This window comes from Thunnus albacares, chromosome 20, assembly GCF_914725855.1.
Source record: "Thunnus albacares chromosome 20, fThuAlb1.1, whole genome shotgun sequence".
NCBI classification, from domain to species: Eukaryota; Metazoa; Chordata; class Actinopteri; order Scombriformes; family Scombridae; genus Thunnus; species Thunnus albacares.
The window spans coordinates 9,574,130-9,591,393 of NC_058125.1; the positions used below are offsets into that span (position 1 = coordinate 9,574,130).

Here is a 17,264-nt window from a genome sequence, read left to right on the forward strand (position 1 = left end):
TGTATTTAAAACTGTTTAGGTGAGATTAGATTATCTTGGTACTTAAAATCCTCAAAAGAGAACAAATTGTTGGCAACAGACGTAGATTGGAGATAAGATAAATGGAGGAACGTCGCCTTGTGATGTTGTTCTTTTAAGTTGATGAACATGAATGGCAGTTCTTGCCATGGATTTATCTTTCATAGTTTGTCATTCACACTTTTTTACTTTATACACCTCAACTCACACCTTATTTCCATGGAGAGAAACCCTTCAAGCATCTCTGACTTCTTTACAACATGAGAGTCTCTCTCTCTTTACCCTGATTCACCCTCTTCAGGTTGTTCATCTGACAGATTCATGCCCCATTACGTCTTTAGGCAGACTTTCACACCTTGTTAACCCCAAAGGTGAAACCTGCAGGTGTACAACAGCCCCTTTGAACCCCCCTCCTGCCCTTTCTCAGCCTCCCCCTTCCATTCCCGTGCCGTCTGTTGTTGGGGCTGTACAAACAGCCCCCCGCGCCCAGCGCCACCCCTCCCCGTCCAAGCACAAAGGCAGCATTTACCAGTACGTTCTGGTGACCTTCAGAGGGCAATGTTGTTGTAGCTGGACGCTGCCTGCTGGATCACAGAAGCACAGCTCTGTATCAGCAGGTCATTACGTTTGTTTACTCTGAGTGTGTGGGTGCAGGGAGGAATGTCAGGTGTTGGGTCAAATGTGTATGAGTGTGTGTTCATTTTCACATTTACTTATGTTAAGGTGCTGATTGCTAACATGGGCAACTTTTAGAGATTTTCTGACACCAACGCTGTCTTGACTTCATCTTAAGGTGTTGAAATTCTAGTTTTTCTCTTTTCCCTCACTGTCCTAAACTGTCACATGTCCAGATATGATGTCCCGTACAGTTTTCACAGGTTTTACTAGAACACTGTGTCCTATAGTAAACCTTGAGTCTAGATTTCGCCCCATTGTGATAGAGGTAGCTCTATAAACTGCTTAGCTACGATTGTCCACCTCTGTTTACAGTATTGACTCACTGCTATTGTCTCATGTCATATGCTGCTCTATCTGTGGTGCAGCCTGTCTGTGAATGGAGACTGTTCTGTATCTGACCACAAAATACCAGAACATTTCATACAGATTACTTATTCACAGCTGTTCAAATACTGAGAAGAGATAAGTCATCTGTAAAATATATGCTTTAAAGATGTATGCAAGTCTTGGTGAAAACACTTTTTTATTGTTGATGGTGCTCTTTTACAAATGATTGTAAAATAAAGTTCTCTTGAATGTGCATCTTTTCATTCACTGCTTTTGGGTTTGTTGTTTGCTGTCTGTCGTGTGCCTCCCTTAAAAACTCCTCTTGACCCTAGTCAGGATACAAAACCACAAAACCAGTTTCTCTTTCTTTGTACTGACCTCTCTGAAATATTAAAAGATGTTCCTGATGTCTTTCTAGGTGTGGTCCTGATGGAGATAGCAGAGGCCCAGAGGAAGGTCCACAATGAACTGGAGGAAAACGTGAGTAGCCTTAAAAGATACATCTGATGATATTCCATGTTGTTTTTACTGTCAACAAATCCAATGAATTGATCCCACTAACAAGTATTTCCTGTGTTGCCAAAGCCTGATATAGCTTATTCCTAGTGAGCCACATCGTTGGCTGGGTGACATGTTTCCTCATTACCACGAACATAAAACGGCCACTGTAGTTTATTTTGCATCAATCCCCAAAAAAGCAGCAATGATTAGTTGATTAATTGATTAATTGATTAATCAGCAGAAAATTAATCCCCAACTATTTTGATAATCGAGAAAAAATTCTCTGGGTCCAGCTTCTTAAATGTGAATATTTTCTGGTTTCTTTAGTCTTCTAGGAAACTAATAAACTGAATATCTTTGTGTTGTGGGCTGTGTGTGAACCACAGTGACCAGCTGTTTTAGGAAATTATTTCACCTTTTTAGAAATAAAAGTCTATTTTTGTGAACAATTTTTTAAGATTTACACCTCCAGAAGGAATGAATGAGCTGAGTGGCACTGACACGTTAGTAGTACAGGTAGTAAGTATTGAAAAATGGACTAACACATTGTTGGCTTCGGTCTTTATGTGGGATTTATTGACAATGAGAAAATATATGGACTATAGAAAGTGGACACCCTGCCTCCTCCTAGCCTCTCTTTAGGTTGTTCCCTACAACTGCGCTCCAGTCTGTCTGGTCCTGACTCAGAAGAATGAAAGCAACATAATAGAACTGAAGGATAAAAAGTGAAAAAAGCCTCTCCTATGTTGCAATTTTGTCATTAAAACAACTTTGTACATGGACAGGTCCCCTTTTGAGCCTCTATGAGTGACCAATTGTCATTCCTAGAAGTACTCTAAGGCCAACTTCACAATAGACAGAGATTGGCCATTTGTTACACTCTCCTCTCTGGACACATAACCTCGACAACCCTTTGAGCTCATTCCTTTCATTTGAAAGAGTTTCAAATTGTCGTAGCAAAAGGTGAAAGAGAGTTTGACATTGGTGAAAAAGCCACAGAATCATTCCTGACCCTGTCGCCGCGGGGTGGGTGAAATGCTACGAATACCTGCGAGCGACGGGAGGTATATCGAAGTGTCACCAGTTTAAACATGGCAACGACTGCAACACAACACGCAGTCTGACGTAAGAAGAGTTTTGGAAACAGGCACAAACATGCAAATAACGTCTTGTGCACATGACAGACTTACTCTCATTTCTCTAAGTTACCTTTTGACTTTCCTGGACTGCCTGACTGTAATGTATTTGTGAGAGGGGAAAAGTTGTAAATGTTTAACCTTAACAGGCTGATAAGCTTTCCCTAGTGCGTGGAATCTTTTCCTCTCAGAAATTCATTATCATGCATTCCACCGGGTCACTCCACTCTTATCATAACACTGCCATCAAGCCATGTGACTGAACTGTACATTGTGCTTAGAACAGAATGATTTATGTTGAAACAAATATGACGTGTTTTTTTCTCTCTCTGCAGTTCAAGAGATTCCACAGAGAGGTCATTATTGAGCTGGAGAAGAAGACAGAAATGGATGTTAAATACATGAATGTAAGTGTCACCTCAGGGTAATTATCCACCAACCCAAACCAACCCAGGCAAAGCTTAGATTAAAAAAAAAATAAGTTTAGCTCAAGGAAGTTCATTTCAAACAAAGACATTATTTCAGCTTCTCTGCATCTGTGGAACGTTCGTATAATGAAACCTGCAATCTGCTCATCTCATCAATTCCTCTCCTTCACTTGTCCCTTGCTTCACTTGTCAAATGTCTCCTGTAGGCCACCTTCAAGCGCTATCAGTCAGAGCACAAGTTGAAGCAGGACTCCCTGGAGCGCTCTCAGACAGACCTGAAGAAGCTCAGGAGGAAAAGCCAGGGCAAGCACTCATCCAAGTATGAGATCAAAGAGAACGAGGTGAGACTGAAACCAAACCCACCCCAACTTTTCCTTCCTTTTAAGACATAGTATGCACTCATGGATGTAGAAATATGCTTCCAGGTTTTGCTTTATAGTTGTATTTTGATATTAAAGGCACGATAGAATTGATGACAGACATTTAAGATGCATATGCAGTCACTTAATATCCAAAAAAGAAAACATCTCAAGTGTCCTCAGATCTGAACACTCAGCACAAGAGATGAAAAGCCAGAATAGAAGCTCCTTTGTAAGTAGAACAAGGGACTAAAACCATCAAAGGTGTCACCACACCTATAGCTGTTTGCAGATTCTTACAGGGCTTAGACTTCTGCTCCCTGCGTTCAGCTGTAGACAGAAGATTGTGTTTTCACTGAAGACGTACACACCCAGATTTGCACAAATGTATGCAGGAATGCTCACATGCATGCAGACACACACACAATTCCAGACCCTGCAGAGACGAGGAAGGTGACTTCAATATTTCCTGAATGAAGATTTCATGTAAAGAAATGTCAGATGATACAGATGGATTTATATAGTATAGATTACAGTATGGAAGCTGCACTAGGTTTGTTTCTCTTCTCCAGCGCACAATGCTTTATTCACCAAATATTTCCGGCTATCTTGCTTTCATCAAGATGGTAACTGAGGTTGTTTTAGTTTCCTTATACAGTACACTCATAAATCACCATAGAAACCAAGTGTACAAAAACAAACATTACTGCGACACATTTTACAATATTTACTCCACCTGGCTACATGTTTCTGGGAACAAGTATAATCCAGTTGACTAGTTCCTCATTTAACAATCTCGGGCATAAAGTCAAGAGTGCCAAAAACATTTGAAACATAGTGTATGATGTTTATTTTTGATGGACTTACATTGATGCAACACTGGTCTTCACCTCGCTGTGTGTATGTTCTTAAAATTGGAAAATCCTTTGTTTTACTAGTCAGTGTTGACATCACCTTGCTTGAGTAGGTTTGTTGTACGATGCTCATTGGGCCTGACTTTTACTACTCAAACTGTCCGTCAGCAACAATCATTCTAACACCTCAGACTGTGATTTGCTTTGTAAATCAATGTGGTGAAATGGAGGAGGGATTTGTGTGTGTGTATGCTTGAGTAATAAATCCTGTCCCTCTCTTGTTTTAATTTATTGACTGTTTTCATAGCCTCACTTAAATGATGGATGATGTGTGAGCCTGGCTACTTTCGAGAGGATTATTAAACAGAGCCTTTAATTGAAAAGTCAAGAAGTGGTTGCAGGTTGTAAAAGGGCCGTTGGTGTTTAGACACTCGATTTCCATCTCTCTCCTTTTCTTGGCGCGCTGTTCCTTTCTTCTCTGCTGCTTAAATTGGTCTCGTGTTTATTTTTATACTTGAATGGCACCTTGTAAAAGACACCCATACAATAAGTCTTCTTATCTGGGTGGAGCTTAATAGCCTGTGCCTGGCTCTCTAGGTGAGCTGAAACCGGGGCCCCTCCTCCTCACAGGTTTTTATTATCTGATAGAAATGGCTCCAGCACTCTACGAGAGAGGTGAGGCTTACCGCCCCAGCTTTCTAATAATCATGCAGCGTAGGGCTTGAGAAAGCTGCTCAGTTCTTTGTGTCTGCTCTCCAACCTCTCGCTGAGAGTCTGGGCGAATGTTTGCTGGGAAAATGGGAAATGAAAAGCCTTGATTCAGCGTCTGACAGGCTATCGTAGGGAGAGTGAGAGAGAGAGAGAGAGAATGAGATCAGACAGTAGAGCAGAGCCCTTTAGAGACAGGCTGCTTTACCATCACCATGACAACCTGAGGAGAACGGGAGAGAATAGGGGGAGTGGGTGTGAAATAAAGGGGGGGGGGTTGAGAAGTCATTTTAAAGAGTTTGATTTTGTCAGGTCCAGTCGCCCGTCTGCACTGTGTGACAGGCAGGATCGTTCTCAGTCTCAGTGGGGAAGGTGTGTCTTTCAGCGCACTAATTTGCTTTCCCACTGAGCTAAGCGCACTCCACGAACAGCAGGAAACTTATCGTTAAACTATCGACTTTGATTACAAAACTCATTAGTGCCTCGATTAGTGAATCGGACACAAGCACGGAAACATTAAGCTGTGGCCACCGAGTTAGCTTTAATCAGTTTTTGCTCAGTAAGAGACTTGAGAGCTTGCTTTACACTCAGGTCAGCACAAAATCTGCACATCCCTCCTAATTGATGCCCTGTAGATTCATTCTGTACGCCTACGTTAATTTTGCAGTGCACCTCTGGAAAATACTCTCCAATTTTGTTGCTCATTTGAAACCTGAAAAGATTTGAATCCCACACCCAGTCCCTCTGACCTCCCTGTTGACCTCCCATGACATGACTGTTTACAGTACATGGAGACCATCTCATCGCGCCAGATGGACATGCAGAAGTTCATTGCCGACGGCTGCAGAGAGGCGCTGCTGGAAGAAAAGCGGCGTTTCTGTTTCCTGGCGGACAAACACTGCATGTTCTCCTATCAAATTAGCAACTTCCATGAGAAGGTAAGAAGGGACGAAGGAGTAATCCTGCATAGTCAGACTGACACAGTAGATTTTTAAACATGGTCTGTCTTTCTTTCTTTCTTTCTTTCTTTCTCCGGTGTTTCCAGGCCAAAGAGATGCTGGCTGTGAAGCTCCCCAGCTGGCAGGAAAAGTGCAGCGACATCACCAAGGTCCCAGACACGGTGGAGACAATGATAGATGGGCTTTCCACCACTCCAGAGCAATCGCCACTTGTTGAACGCTACAACAGGGTGAGCGTTCATGTATGAATTCATTGTGTTAAACCACGCACCAAAGCTGGTATCACAATGACGTGTGCTCTGTGTCACCTGTTACTTTGTGTTGTTTTTCATCACATACACATATCTCATGCTCAAGATGCTTCAGATAAAAGCAGTGGATGAAAGCATGCCCAGATAGTTCACAAATAGTGTAAATCATGTAGATCTTGTCTTTTTGTTGCTTGTAGTTTATCTTGTGATAGTGCTGATATCTGATGTATCAGATGGACGCTGTTGTGTGTAAATTGACTATCATTAGCTTGCTATCAGCCACGGGAAATCCTGCATGTGCTGTTGTTATTGCCTTCTTTTAAAGTCCAATCAGTGTTTTGGCCATGGCAGTTTATTGCAGCATAGACTGTTAAAACATCATTGCCTTGATACGGACTTTACCCTCGCTCATGCACATGACGTCTTTCAAGTAAAACGCTTGTTATGATTTGAATATTTCCAACTCATATTTTGTCACATTATGACATCTGCTTATCATGTTCTCTGTCATCTCCTCAGAACAACATGGATTCTGCGGTGCCACCTCCAGCACCGCCAATAAAGGCTCAGATCAGTCCACTAGCCAACATGTTCAACCAAGAGCCTAGATCTTCACTCACCTCCTCTTCAGACAAAAACTCAGGTAGACGGCTGAAACACTTTTGGCTCCCATGAATGGGACATCTGTTTTACATATTGAAATTTTGATCATATGTTCCTTATCAGGCTTTATTGGTGTACTTCGAGAAAACAGAGAGTTAGATGAGAAGATTGACACCATATTTGTAAGACTACAGCTGCAGCCAGTTAGCTTAGCTTAGCACAAACACAGGAAACAGGGGGAAACAGTTAGCTTGGCTTTGTGCAATGTAAACAATCTAGGCAGCTGGTAGATAGCTTTAGCTTTAAAGCTCACTATTTGATGGGGTTTTTTTTCACTGTAACTGCTGAGTTATTGCTCCCAGCCAAGAAATAGTCTGGCGCTGCCTAACTTCCTGTAAAGCAGCAAATTATTGTTTAACACCTTGGTTTTTGTGTAGATTAAATGAATGATATATAAGTGATGTGTTACTGAGTGAGCTTTAGAGATGCTGGTTTGCAGACTTTGTACCTTTGGACAGAGCCAGGCTAGCTGTTTCCAGTCTTTATGCTAAGCTAAGCTAACTGGCTACTGGCTGAACCCTTATATTTAATGGATAGATATGAGCCAGAGAGCAAATAAGTGTATTTCCCAAAATGTCAAACTACTCCTTTAAATGAATTACCTTTAATTCTAACTTTTGACATGCCACTGACAGTATCACATCTCTAATCTCCTGTTTGTGACCCTTCACTGCCTCCAGACCAGGGCAGCCTTGGAGAGGGCAGTCTGTCTAGGTCCCCATCCTTATCGTCCGGTCTCAACATGGCCAGGAAGCCACGAGTTAGGACCATCTTTCCCCACACGGCGGGCAACAACGACACACTCCTCAGCTTTGACGACGGCGTCATCATCGCTCTGCTCATCTCAGAGGAGAAGGACGGCTGGCTGTACGGAGAGCTAGAGAAGACACGGCAGTAAGTTTTTACTTTGGTTATATTAATCCCTTTTTTGTATGACATGTTGATGGCTTAAGCCACCTCAGCTCAGTTAACCTAACCTGTCAATTTGTAAAACTGAGTGTTATCATATTACGAGTATGAAATTAGAGTTAGCTCTATAAAGATAGGGACTTTTAAGAGAAAAAACATGAATGAAAATATTGTTTTTTATGGAGATATAAATGATTTTTGTTAATTTTGGTGCTTTTTCCCCCTTACAATGAGTCATAGCTTACCGATCTTTTTATTTTATTCAAGTCCCATGGAAAGAAAAAGACGAAGAACAATAATGTCTGTGTATCCAAACCCTCAATAAGGCTTATTCCTCTTCGCCATAGGTGTCCATTGTCCAAAAACTATTAAAAACACATCAATGAGCTACGCCGTTGCACTTAGTGACATGTTCTCTCATTACCACGAACACAGGCACTGTAGTTTATTTTGACTCAATTCCACATACACCGTCCTCCTGCAATAAATACTCATTAGCATGCAAAATCTGTTACTGAAAATGGTCCCCACACAATTTATTCCAGTTTGAGTAATGTTTGCTATAATCTACAGTGCCCAGTTGTTTTAGGAAATTGGTTTTGGTCTTTAAAAAAAAAGGGGGAAAGTATTGAGATATGGAGTATAAAATGATTCCAGTGATATATATAGTTTTTAAGTCGTACATAACTTATTAAAAATGAATCACAACGTTCTTTTTGAAATAGAAAGTTTTATTGTAGAATCCCTTCCTCTCACATGCTGGATTTAAATACAACCTTTGGTACACCCACAAGTGGAAATGTACTTTCATTCCAACAAATATGTGGCAGCACTGACACACAGGCGTTTTTCACATGCCTCAGGTGGCAGTACTAGTTTCTGCTATGTGTTTGTTAATATTTCGCTGTGCTAATACATCATGCCTAGAAACAGTAGAGTATGTCAGGTATGTTTGACATGACAGTCGTAAAGCTCGATCTTTCTCTCTCCTAATGACAAAACCACACACACATACACACATACTCCAGGTGCGCACACACAAACAAGAGAAATATGGTGTTTTATAAGTTGCGCAACAATGACAAAATGTTTGATTTTTCTTCCTCCGAGACATGTGATGATGAGTGAGTGAAATGAATATATCAGGCAGGATTTTTTAAAAGCAGTTATGGTAAAATCAGGCAGTCGTACAGCAGCTGTGACTGTATGTCACCTCCAGACTGCAGAGAGGGAAAAATGTTCTCATTCTTTCCTGTTTAATATTCTCCTATATAAACATACATTGCACCTGTTGGCCTTAATGTGTCTTGTTTGCACAAATCATGAGGTTCGAGCCTGTTTGTGCACACCAAGTCATGTTTGTATTTGTAACTGCAGTGGAATAAATCTGTGAAGTAGCCTCTGGATTGCATCTGTGATCAAAATCATCTTAAACGCCTCTCTGGATCAATTAGGACTTATAATGTAGGCGAAAGGATTACAGAATGCTCACAGAGCTTGTGTCAGAGCCTTTTTTTTTCATCCCCACTTTGAAACAAATTAACACGAGCCTTATCTGCTCCCTGTGCGTGTGTGTGTCATTAAGAGCCTTTTGAATTGGAGTGGTTTTAATGCAGTCAGTGGCGGTTTGTCAAGAAGAGGACATGTTGGGAATAAATCACAGTACTTTCTGTTTCTTAGCAACAAATCCATTTCATTGGCCATCTTTTTCTCTAGACGTGACTTGGAGACAACTTCTGAGTCTTACTGAGCAAAACCTGCTGTCTGTGATGTATTTTCTATCTGTTATGTGCATCACGATCTCATGTGTTGTCTACAGCAGTGATTATCAACCAAATAACAGATTTATTTGTAGTCGGGAGGAGAACGCTTGCGTGAAAGTAGAATGAATGTCATTGTCATTCTAGCTCTTACTATTTGATATATTATTGAATGAAGTCAAGCATCTGAGCATAATTCATTTATCATTTTAGCAGAATTGATTTTTGGGCATATTATTATGTCATCATGCAGCCCACTCAGGCTAATAAACTTATACTGATTGAGAGATGTATTTTTTCAGATGACCACAATATAAACAATTTCCCTGATTAATTGATTAAATTGTTCAGTCTATGAAATACTCCACTTGTTTTGTCTGAACCAACAGGCAGAAGTCTATAGATATTCAGTTAACTACCACATAAGACAGAGAAATGCAGAAAATCCTCAGCCGAAAACAAGAACATTTGGCATTTTTGCTTGATAAATGACTCAAACGATGAATCAGTTATTGAAATAGTTGCAGATTAATTTTCTGTCAGTTGACTAATCTACTAATTGACTAATTGCTTCAGCTCTAATCTTTTTTGTTGAATGTTTTATGGTTTAAACTTCTATTTAGTGTTTTGTACATCATACCTTTGTTGGAATATTGGAGGTTATTGCTTTAATAGTAGTAAAAGCATTTATAGCTCATACTGCATCTTAGAAAGAATAGTTTTAACAACTAATGATTATCCAAATAATCAATAAACACTTTATACAGCCAGCTATATAAGATTGTTTTATGATGTTGTTGATATTGTTATTGATATTGTGGTATGTTTGTCTCTCTTATATTAGGCGGGGCTGGTTTCCCTCATCTTACTGCAGACCTTATACTGAGCCTGTGATATCGAATAGGTAAGAGAACTTTACAGAATGCTGCGTGATGAGTCAGTGATTTGTTTTATAGATGACATTGGATAGCTGAACCTTTATGTCACCTGTCTAAGCAGCAATATGGGCACGCCGGTGCGTAGTCTGAGTGTGGCCAGTCTCCCAGAGCAGGATGAGGAGGGGCCGGTGTTGCTGCCGCCGCCAGACTACAGCGACGAGCTCCCCTCCCGCCCGGCAGTCACCTCAACACCCTCGCCACAGCACACGGTCAGTACCAGGACCTGATCTGGTGAAGTCTGGTGTAATTATTAAATCTGAACAAGAAAGATTTTTTTTTTTCTTATTTCAAAAACAAACCCATTTCATCGGCCTAAATATTAAGATCGGACAACGTAATGTGCCGTCACCATTTACCTTCGACGCTATTGAGTTATAAAATGTGTGTGTCCGTTTATACAATCACAGAAAGAGAACTGCTGAAGTATGAGAACAAAACAAAGAAAGTATCCTTAATAGCAGTATTAAATCTTTTGCCTCCTTGATCTCTTTGGTTTCCTTTGATATAAAGCATCAATGACTGGTGGGCATGGTACAATATGAACATGCAGTTTAATGATGTCATTGATGTATGCTCTGAAGTTCCCATTTACCAAAGAACCTTTTAAGAGAAGAGTGTGTCCAAAAAGTGCTTTAGGGAAAACGGATAGAGCAGACAACTCTGTTATATATGAGTTCATGGTTATGGATTTGACGCTGTAACATACTAACATATTGTAATTTTAATGTCATTTTAAGCAACTTTTTTTCTGCAACAAGAAGACATGAGATGCTTTTGTGGTTGTGGTTGTGGCTAAAATAAGGTATTCTTTGGATGTGGTTAACATTGTTTATTCCTCTAATTGGTCATTTGTTACTTTTAAAAGAAAGTAACAAATGAATTGAATTAATGAATTATTACTTGTTTTAATAATGTGGGAATACTGTACCATTTATATATGTATGTTTAGCATTGTCGAAACAGGGTGATTCCATTACATTTTAAAACCATGACGGTCAACACGCATAAAAGACATTGAAATAGTTTGCGAGATAAGTGCGAGACTTTTGTTAAACAGTAACTACCGCGGGCATAAATAGCAATTAAAGTACACATGCACCCTCACTTCTCTCAAAACGTACAAAAGTATTTCAAAAGTTTCTTATGTTACTACTTTATTACTAAATTTATGCTAAAGGACAAGGTTAGACAACTGTGCTTATACAATGCAGCAGCCATGTATTAGTGTGATTTCAGTGGTCCTTCACATGTTCTAGAAATGTTCTACACCATGTTTCCTGATACAATATCTTTATTGCCTTAGTTGACATGTCACACAGTTCACACCCACACCTCAAAACGCCATCACATAAATTTGGTCTGACTAATCTTGTCTTATCTACATCGCCTTGTTGTATAATCATCGCCTCCTTAAAACAGAGCGTAGCCAAAAACACACCTCAATTCCTGAAACCACTTCAAGGAAATATACTATATTTATCAAGACCTGAAGGATGTGTTGGCCATAAAAAGATGTTTTATTTGCATTCTTCAGGAGCCTCTTTGCAATTTTTCAACTAATACAGACTTAAGTAAACGTGTAAAACAGACCAACCAGAGAACTGTTGGCTCACAAATTTAAGAGACATCTGAAAAATGCTCCCAGCCAGGTTTTGCTTCTGTTCAGGAATGAAGACAGAGTTACAGATGGAAGCATAAAGGATAACAGGGTACAGACACAGTTTCAGTTCACGGTGTGTCAGCTGATACAGAATGAACTAGTAGCTGTCCAGCCAGCCAGCCAGCCAGCAGACAAGCCCAGGCACACTTCTTTCTCCCTCATCATCACCTTCCTCATTGCTCTGTCTGCACTCAGTGTCCTCTGTATCTGCTGCCTCAGGGCTTTACCATGAAATAAACCACTATTAGAGATACAGTAGGAATCCCGACGCTTTCCACATATTGTTTTTCTCATTTCATCCTCGTTGTGTTATAATTTTACATAACTTTTGGAGAATTTTGCCCAGCATGGACAAAAACTTTAATAACGTCACATGCAGTACAAAAAGTCTTTATTTCACCCATGACACATTCCTTCAAGTGAAGGCAGAACAGGCTGACTGTGCTTTTTAGGTTTGTTATTGTGACTGTAAAGCAAAGGTGGACCTTGTCTCCGTTTGCGTGGGGACTTTTGTTCCCTGAGTTTAGCCTCTCAGGCAGCAATTACCACCAATTTATGCTGGGTGATACAGACTTTTGACACGCTGTACAGATTTAGGCTTCCCAGTTTCAGTGGGAAACATAAACTGGAGTATTGGCTCAAGTAACGTAGTCATGTAACTTGCTGCCAACACTGTAATTAACTGTATGTATCGATTTTTTTTAATGCCATATGTCTGCTTGCAGTGAAAACGTCGCTAATCCTGACGTGAGTGTTCATACTTTTGCAAGTTTAGAATGTTTTGAAGAGATTTTATTTACAAGATAAAGTTTTTAAAAGTTTATGTGGATGATAAGAAAATTCCATTTCTGGCATTTAGATTCGAAACACCTGCATTACAAAGATTCTGAAATGTTTCGAGTTAAAGTTGAAATAATGTTTTACTATAATTTAGGCTTAAATAGTGAATTTAAGAGTTTGTCGCTTCCTGAAAGGCAGAGTTCAGGGAACAAACCTTTACTGTGGCTGCATGCTCTGTGACTTCTGGATGTTGCCTGCTCTCTACTGGAAGAGTAAGGGAAAGCATGTTTTTCTGCAGTAATTAATGAACGCATTAAAAGCCGTCTCTATGAGCTTTGTAAAAGAGGTCAATTATAAATATATGCATATGAAAAATAGAATAAAATCATTTAGGAATTTTGATTCAACTTACCTTTTCTATCTTGTCTCTGCATGCTGAATAAATAAACAAATAAATGATAAAACTTTGGTTTAAATATCTTCTCTGATCTGATCTAAAATGAAAACAACATCACACATACAACTACAAACTCAAAGGCAGAAGAGAGTTCCTCTGATGTATTTATTAGCGATTATAAACTTTCTTTTCAGCTTTATACTATTTTATAAGCAAATATGTGCTTTGGTAGCCCTCAGGCTCACAGCTCAGGTATTCATGTTCCTCTACTTTATCCTCCCCATGCTCACTTGGCTCTGTGGAGGCGATAAGATTATCATCGTCCTCAGGTGAGAGAAAAAGAGGAGTGTGTCTCTTGCCAGCCTTTCTAGATTATCTAGATTCCAGACTTAGTGAGGTCTGAGGTTGTAGTGTAAGTATGTGTCAAAGCTCTGATCGGGAAGGAGGAGGAGGAGGGGGGGAAACCGTTGAGGAGAAATCTAATCAAACCTGTCTGACAACACTGACTTTTATCACAGCTGGAGGGAGGGTGTGGGTTCGTGGTGACTGTAGTGGTTTGTGTGTGTGTATGTTTAATGTTATGTGTTATTTCTCTGTGTCCACTGGATCTTCAAGGGTCTTTCTGTCTCTGTTTCCTCACAGCAGGTTTCTTTAGTCAATGGGACCGCAAAGGCTCCTTTTCTAGGGTGAGTGACCTAACACAACTAACAAAAACACTCACAGATTCTCACCGTTGTTTGCGACTAATTGAAGACTTAAATTATTGATGTCCATGGATTGGTGGATTTGAGATGATTTCAACCATTTTCTCCCTGCAGAGGAGGGAATCCATTCGCCACGGTCAAGCTGAGACCAACTGTCACGAATGACAGATCAGCACCAAACATCTAACACAGAGCAGGAGGATTTTCACCGCTGTCATGCCTTCAGGGGGAATCATGCAACGTGGGACCCCTGCAACACACCGAGTATCACCCTAACCTGACATCTCACTAGCCTGCATGCTAGTCTGTCTCAGTACCAGTCTGCTCTATTAAAGGGATCCATTGTTTCTTGGTATAAATGTCTTATACTGTGCCAGTGTGTGTTTTACATTAGCTACAACAGGGAAACATTGCATAATCTACACACAAAGGAGCAGGAATTCTGATACGCCTTGTAGGTATGCATCCAGTCTGTGTTTGTGTTAAAGTAATAATTCACCCCAAAATTAAAACTCAGACTTTGTCTCACCACCACGTCCCTCCACTGAAGTTAATAAGACCTCCAAATTCTCTCAAACTACTGAATGAGTGGGGCTATTGTTTTTTAATGAAAGGAAATGAAAAAGCACAGAAGTAAAATTTCCCAAATCTTGTACACCATGATCCAAGTGATTTGTATCATGTAATGATTACAAAAGCTGCAAAAAAACCTAACAAGACAGTGGTGCTTTGAACAAAATGCTAACGACGGCATGCTAACATGCTCACCATGAAAATTCTAGCAGGTATAACGTTTACCATGTTCACCATCTCAGTTTAGCATTTTAGCGTGCTAACATTTGCTAATTAGCGTTTTTGTAGGTGGTCATAAACTAAAGTTCTGGACAAACATTTTGACCTGGTGGTGGTGCTATATTGAAAGTGAGAGGATCACCAAAGTTATTGCCAATCCATCCAATAGTTGTCAGTTGAAAGTCGAATTATTTCACTCAAAGCCACAAATGTGAACCTCACGGTGGTGGTAGAGGAGAAGTTAAGAGATCACCAAAGTCATTAGGATTCATCCTCTGGGGAACATGAATGCCTGTGCGAAAATCTGTGCCAACCCATCTAGTAGATGTAGAGATATTTCACAGGATAAGTGAAAAGTTTGACCTGCTGGTGGCGCTAGATGGAAAGTCAGATCACCAAAGTCATTATTATTCATCCTCTGGGGACCATGAATATCTGTACCAAAAATTTCATGGCAATCCATCTGATAGTTGTAGAGATATTTCAGTCAGCAACGGACCAGCATTGCCTTCCCAAGAGCCATACCGCTAGCATAGCTAAAAATCTATGTTTGCATGTATCATATTTAAAGGTGTAAACTGCCTTTATTAGCAGCCTGAAATCTGTTTCATTAACTTCACTAGTTTGGGAGAAGGCTGATACAGAGCTATCGGGGCTACAGTAACTGCACATCTAATGGAACTATAAACATCAAAGGACTCCCTATGCTGACATGGAAATTAGGAAATAAAACCTGAATAATCATTTTGAGGTGAAATGTCCCTTCAAGATGGGATGAGAATGCTCAGACAGTGTCATGAGGTCTTTTCTGAGCTTGTTTGTGCTGCAGTCAGTGCAGTGATTAATGCAGAATGAAGAATTTCAAATGTAAATGATATTGACCTGATGCTGAAGAAACTGACCAGCAGCCAGGTTGTCTTCCTGACTTGCCAAAAAAAACCAACATATTATTTCTATTTTTATTAGAATTATTTTTGTCTTTCTTTTTTTTAAAAGAGGCATTGTGATAAACAGAGGTTGTGAGAATGAAGGGAGAGTGACGTGTTGGGGAAAAGGGTTTGTCATTTGAGTGACGGCAAAACAGTATGTCACTGTTTAAAATGAGACCGCTATTTATATACTGTAAGTTTGTATGAGATATTTGAATAACATACGTATACAGATGTCCCTTTGAATACGATCCCCACTGATGTGCTCAATCTGAGCCGTGGATCCCACACTGGTTTTGATTTGACTGCTGGTATGTGATTTAAATGGGTAAAGTGACCTTTTGATGAAAGGGAATATTTTTCACTCCTCATGGTTTCACTGTTTTTTAGTGTACAATGCACAATTTATGCAACATGAAAATGTACCTTCTGGGTTGACATTTTCATTGTATGTAAATATGTTGGGTCACAGTAATATACAAAGTATTAAATATTTTGTGAGGGAATGGACTTTTTTGCCATGTATTTGCTTTACAGAATGTATACTGTATGATGAGGAACTGATCGATGAAACAGTTTATTGATCTTCATAGACCCACTGATGTGTGTAAGTGAACTCATCATACTGACATTGTTATTCCCACATGCTTCCTTCAGTGTGCACCTTGCCACTGTGTTGACGATGTAGTCTTTTTTTTTTTCTCAATAAAACACGATAAAGTCTGCATACTTAATGAGCTCTCCATCTCATTTTTTCTTTTCTTCTCACTGCATTCTGTAACAATCAAGTGTTTAATTCTTAATTAAGTTTCACTGAGTTGAGCTCAGGTGAAATGTATAAGGATGACAGTTTTCATGATAATCCAAAAATAACCTGTATGCATTGATATATTGAAAATAGGAAAAAGGAGAAGAATTGAAGTGTACAACAAAATAACGTATTTATTTGATAGCCTACATCGTCTACATTACTCCGACAATGATGAGAAGTCGGAGGAGAAGGATGCTGGTCTGTGACTACATTTTGTTTATTTAATTATATATATATTATACTTATATATTATAAATTTGTTTGCCTTTTATCACTTTTTAGCACCCTAAGACTAATATTTAGGTTTTTTGGGGGGTGGGAGGTTGGTTTGATAAAACAAAACTTAAAACTCTACTTTTTAAAAATTCTTTCACCTAGAAACTTTTACTATATTTTAACCTCACCTGCAGTATTAATTGTCATTTTCCCTATTAATTTTGTTTTCTAAATCTCTCTTTGATTAGTCTAAAATACGTACTTGCATCTGTCTTTTTAGTTGTTTTTTTCTATCATGTTTTGTGTAACACATTGTATTGCATCTTTTTGTATGAAATATGTTAAATAAATATAAGAAACATGAGTCTAGCCTCTTGTGTTAGGGTCCTTGATACAAACTGGATATTTTTACTTGTATATAAAGCCTTACATAACCTATCACCTTCATATATTAGCAACTACCTTTCATTTTATGTCCCAACAAGA

The 17,264-nt window shown here is 39.5% G+C and overlaps 1 protein-coding gene across 3 annotated transcripts in view; it reads left to right on the forward strand.

Annotated features, from left to right (window-relative positions):
* The window catches only part of baiap2l1a (BAR/IMD domain containing adaptor protein 2 like 1a), a 28,950-nt gene extending 12,465 nt beyond the window's left edge, over positions 1 to 16,485 (forward strand). Inside the window, exons 4-14 of one of the 3 annotated variants that reach the window (XM_044338556.1) lie at positions 1,442 to 1,503; positions 2,996 to 3,067; positions 3,295 to 3,429; positions 5,795 to 5,947; positions 6,055 to 6,198; positions 6,739 to 6,862; positions 7,563 to 7,776; positions 10,396 to 10,455; positions 10,548 to 10,698; positions 13,972 to 14,012; positions 14,145 to 16,485. In XM_044338556.1, the coding sequence (XP_044194491.1) occupies positions 1,442 to 1,503; positions 2,996 to 3,067; positions 3,295 to 3,429; positions 5,795 to 5,947; positions 6,055 to 6,198; positions 6,739 to 6,862; positions 7,563 to 7,776; positions 10,396 to 10,455; positions 10,548 to 10,698; positions 13,972 to 14,012; positions 14,145 to 14,217 (1,229 nt within the window). In that variant the 3' untranslated portion in view covers positions 14,218 to 16,485. Of the gene's footprint in view, positions 1 to 1,441; positions 1,504 to 2,995; positions 3,068 to 3,294; positions 3,430 to 5,794; positions 5,948 to 6,054; positions 6,199 to 6,738; positions 6,863 to 7,562; positions 7,777 to 10,395; positions 10,456 to 10,547; positions 10,699 to 13,968; positions 14,013 to 14,144 lie in introns of all 3 variants that reach the window. The other 2 variants (XM_044338554.1, XM_044338555.1) reach the window with 2 other exon arrangements.
* The last annotated feature ends 779 nt before the right edge of the window (positions 16,486 to 17,264 follow it).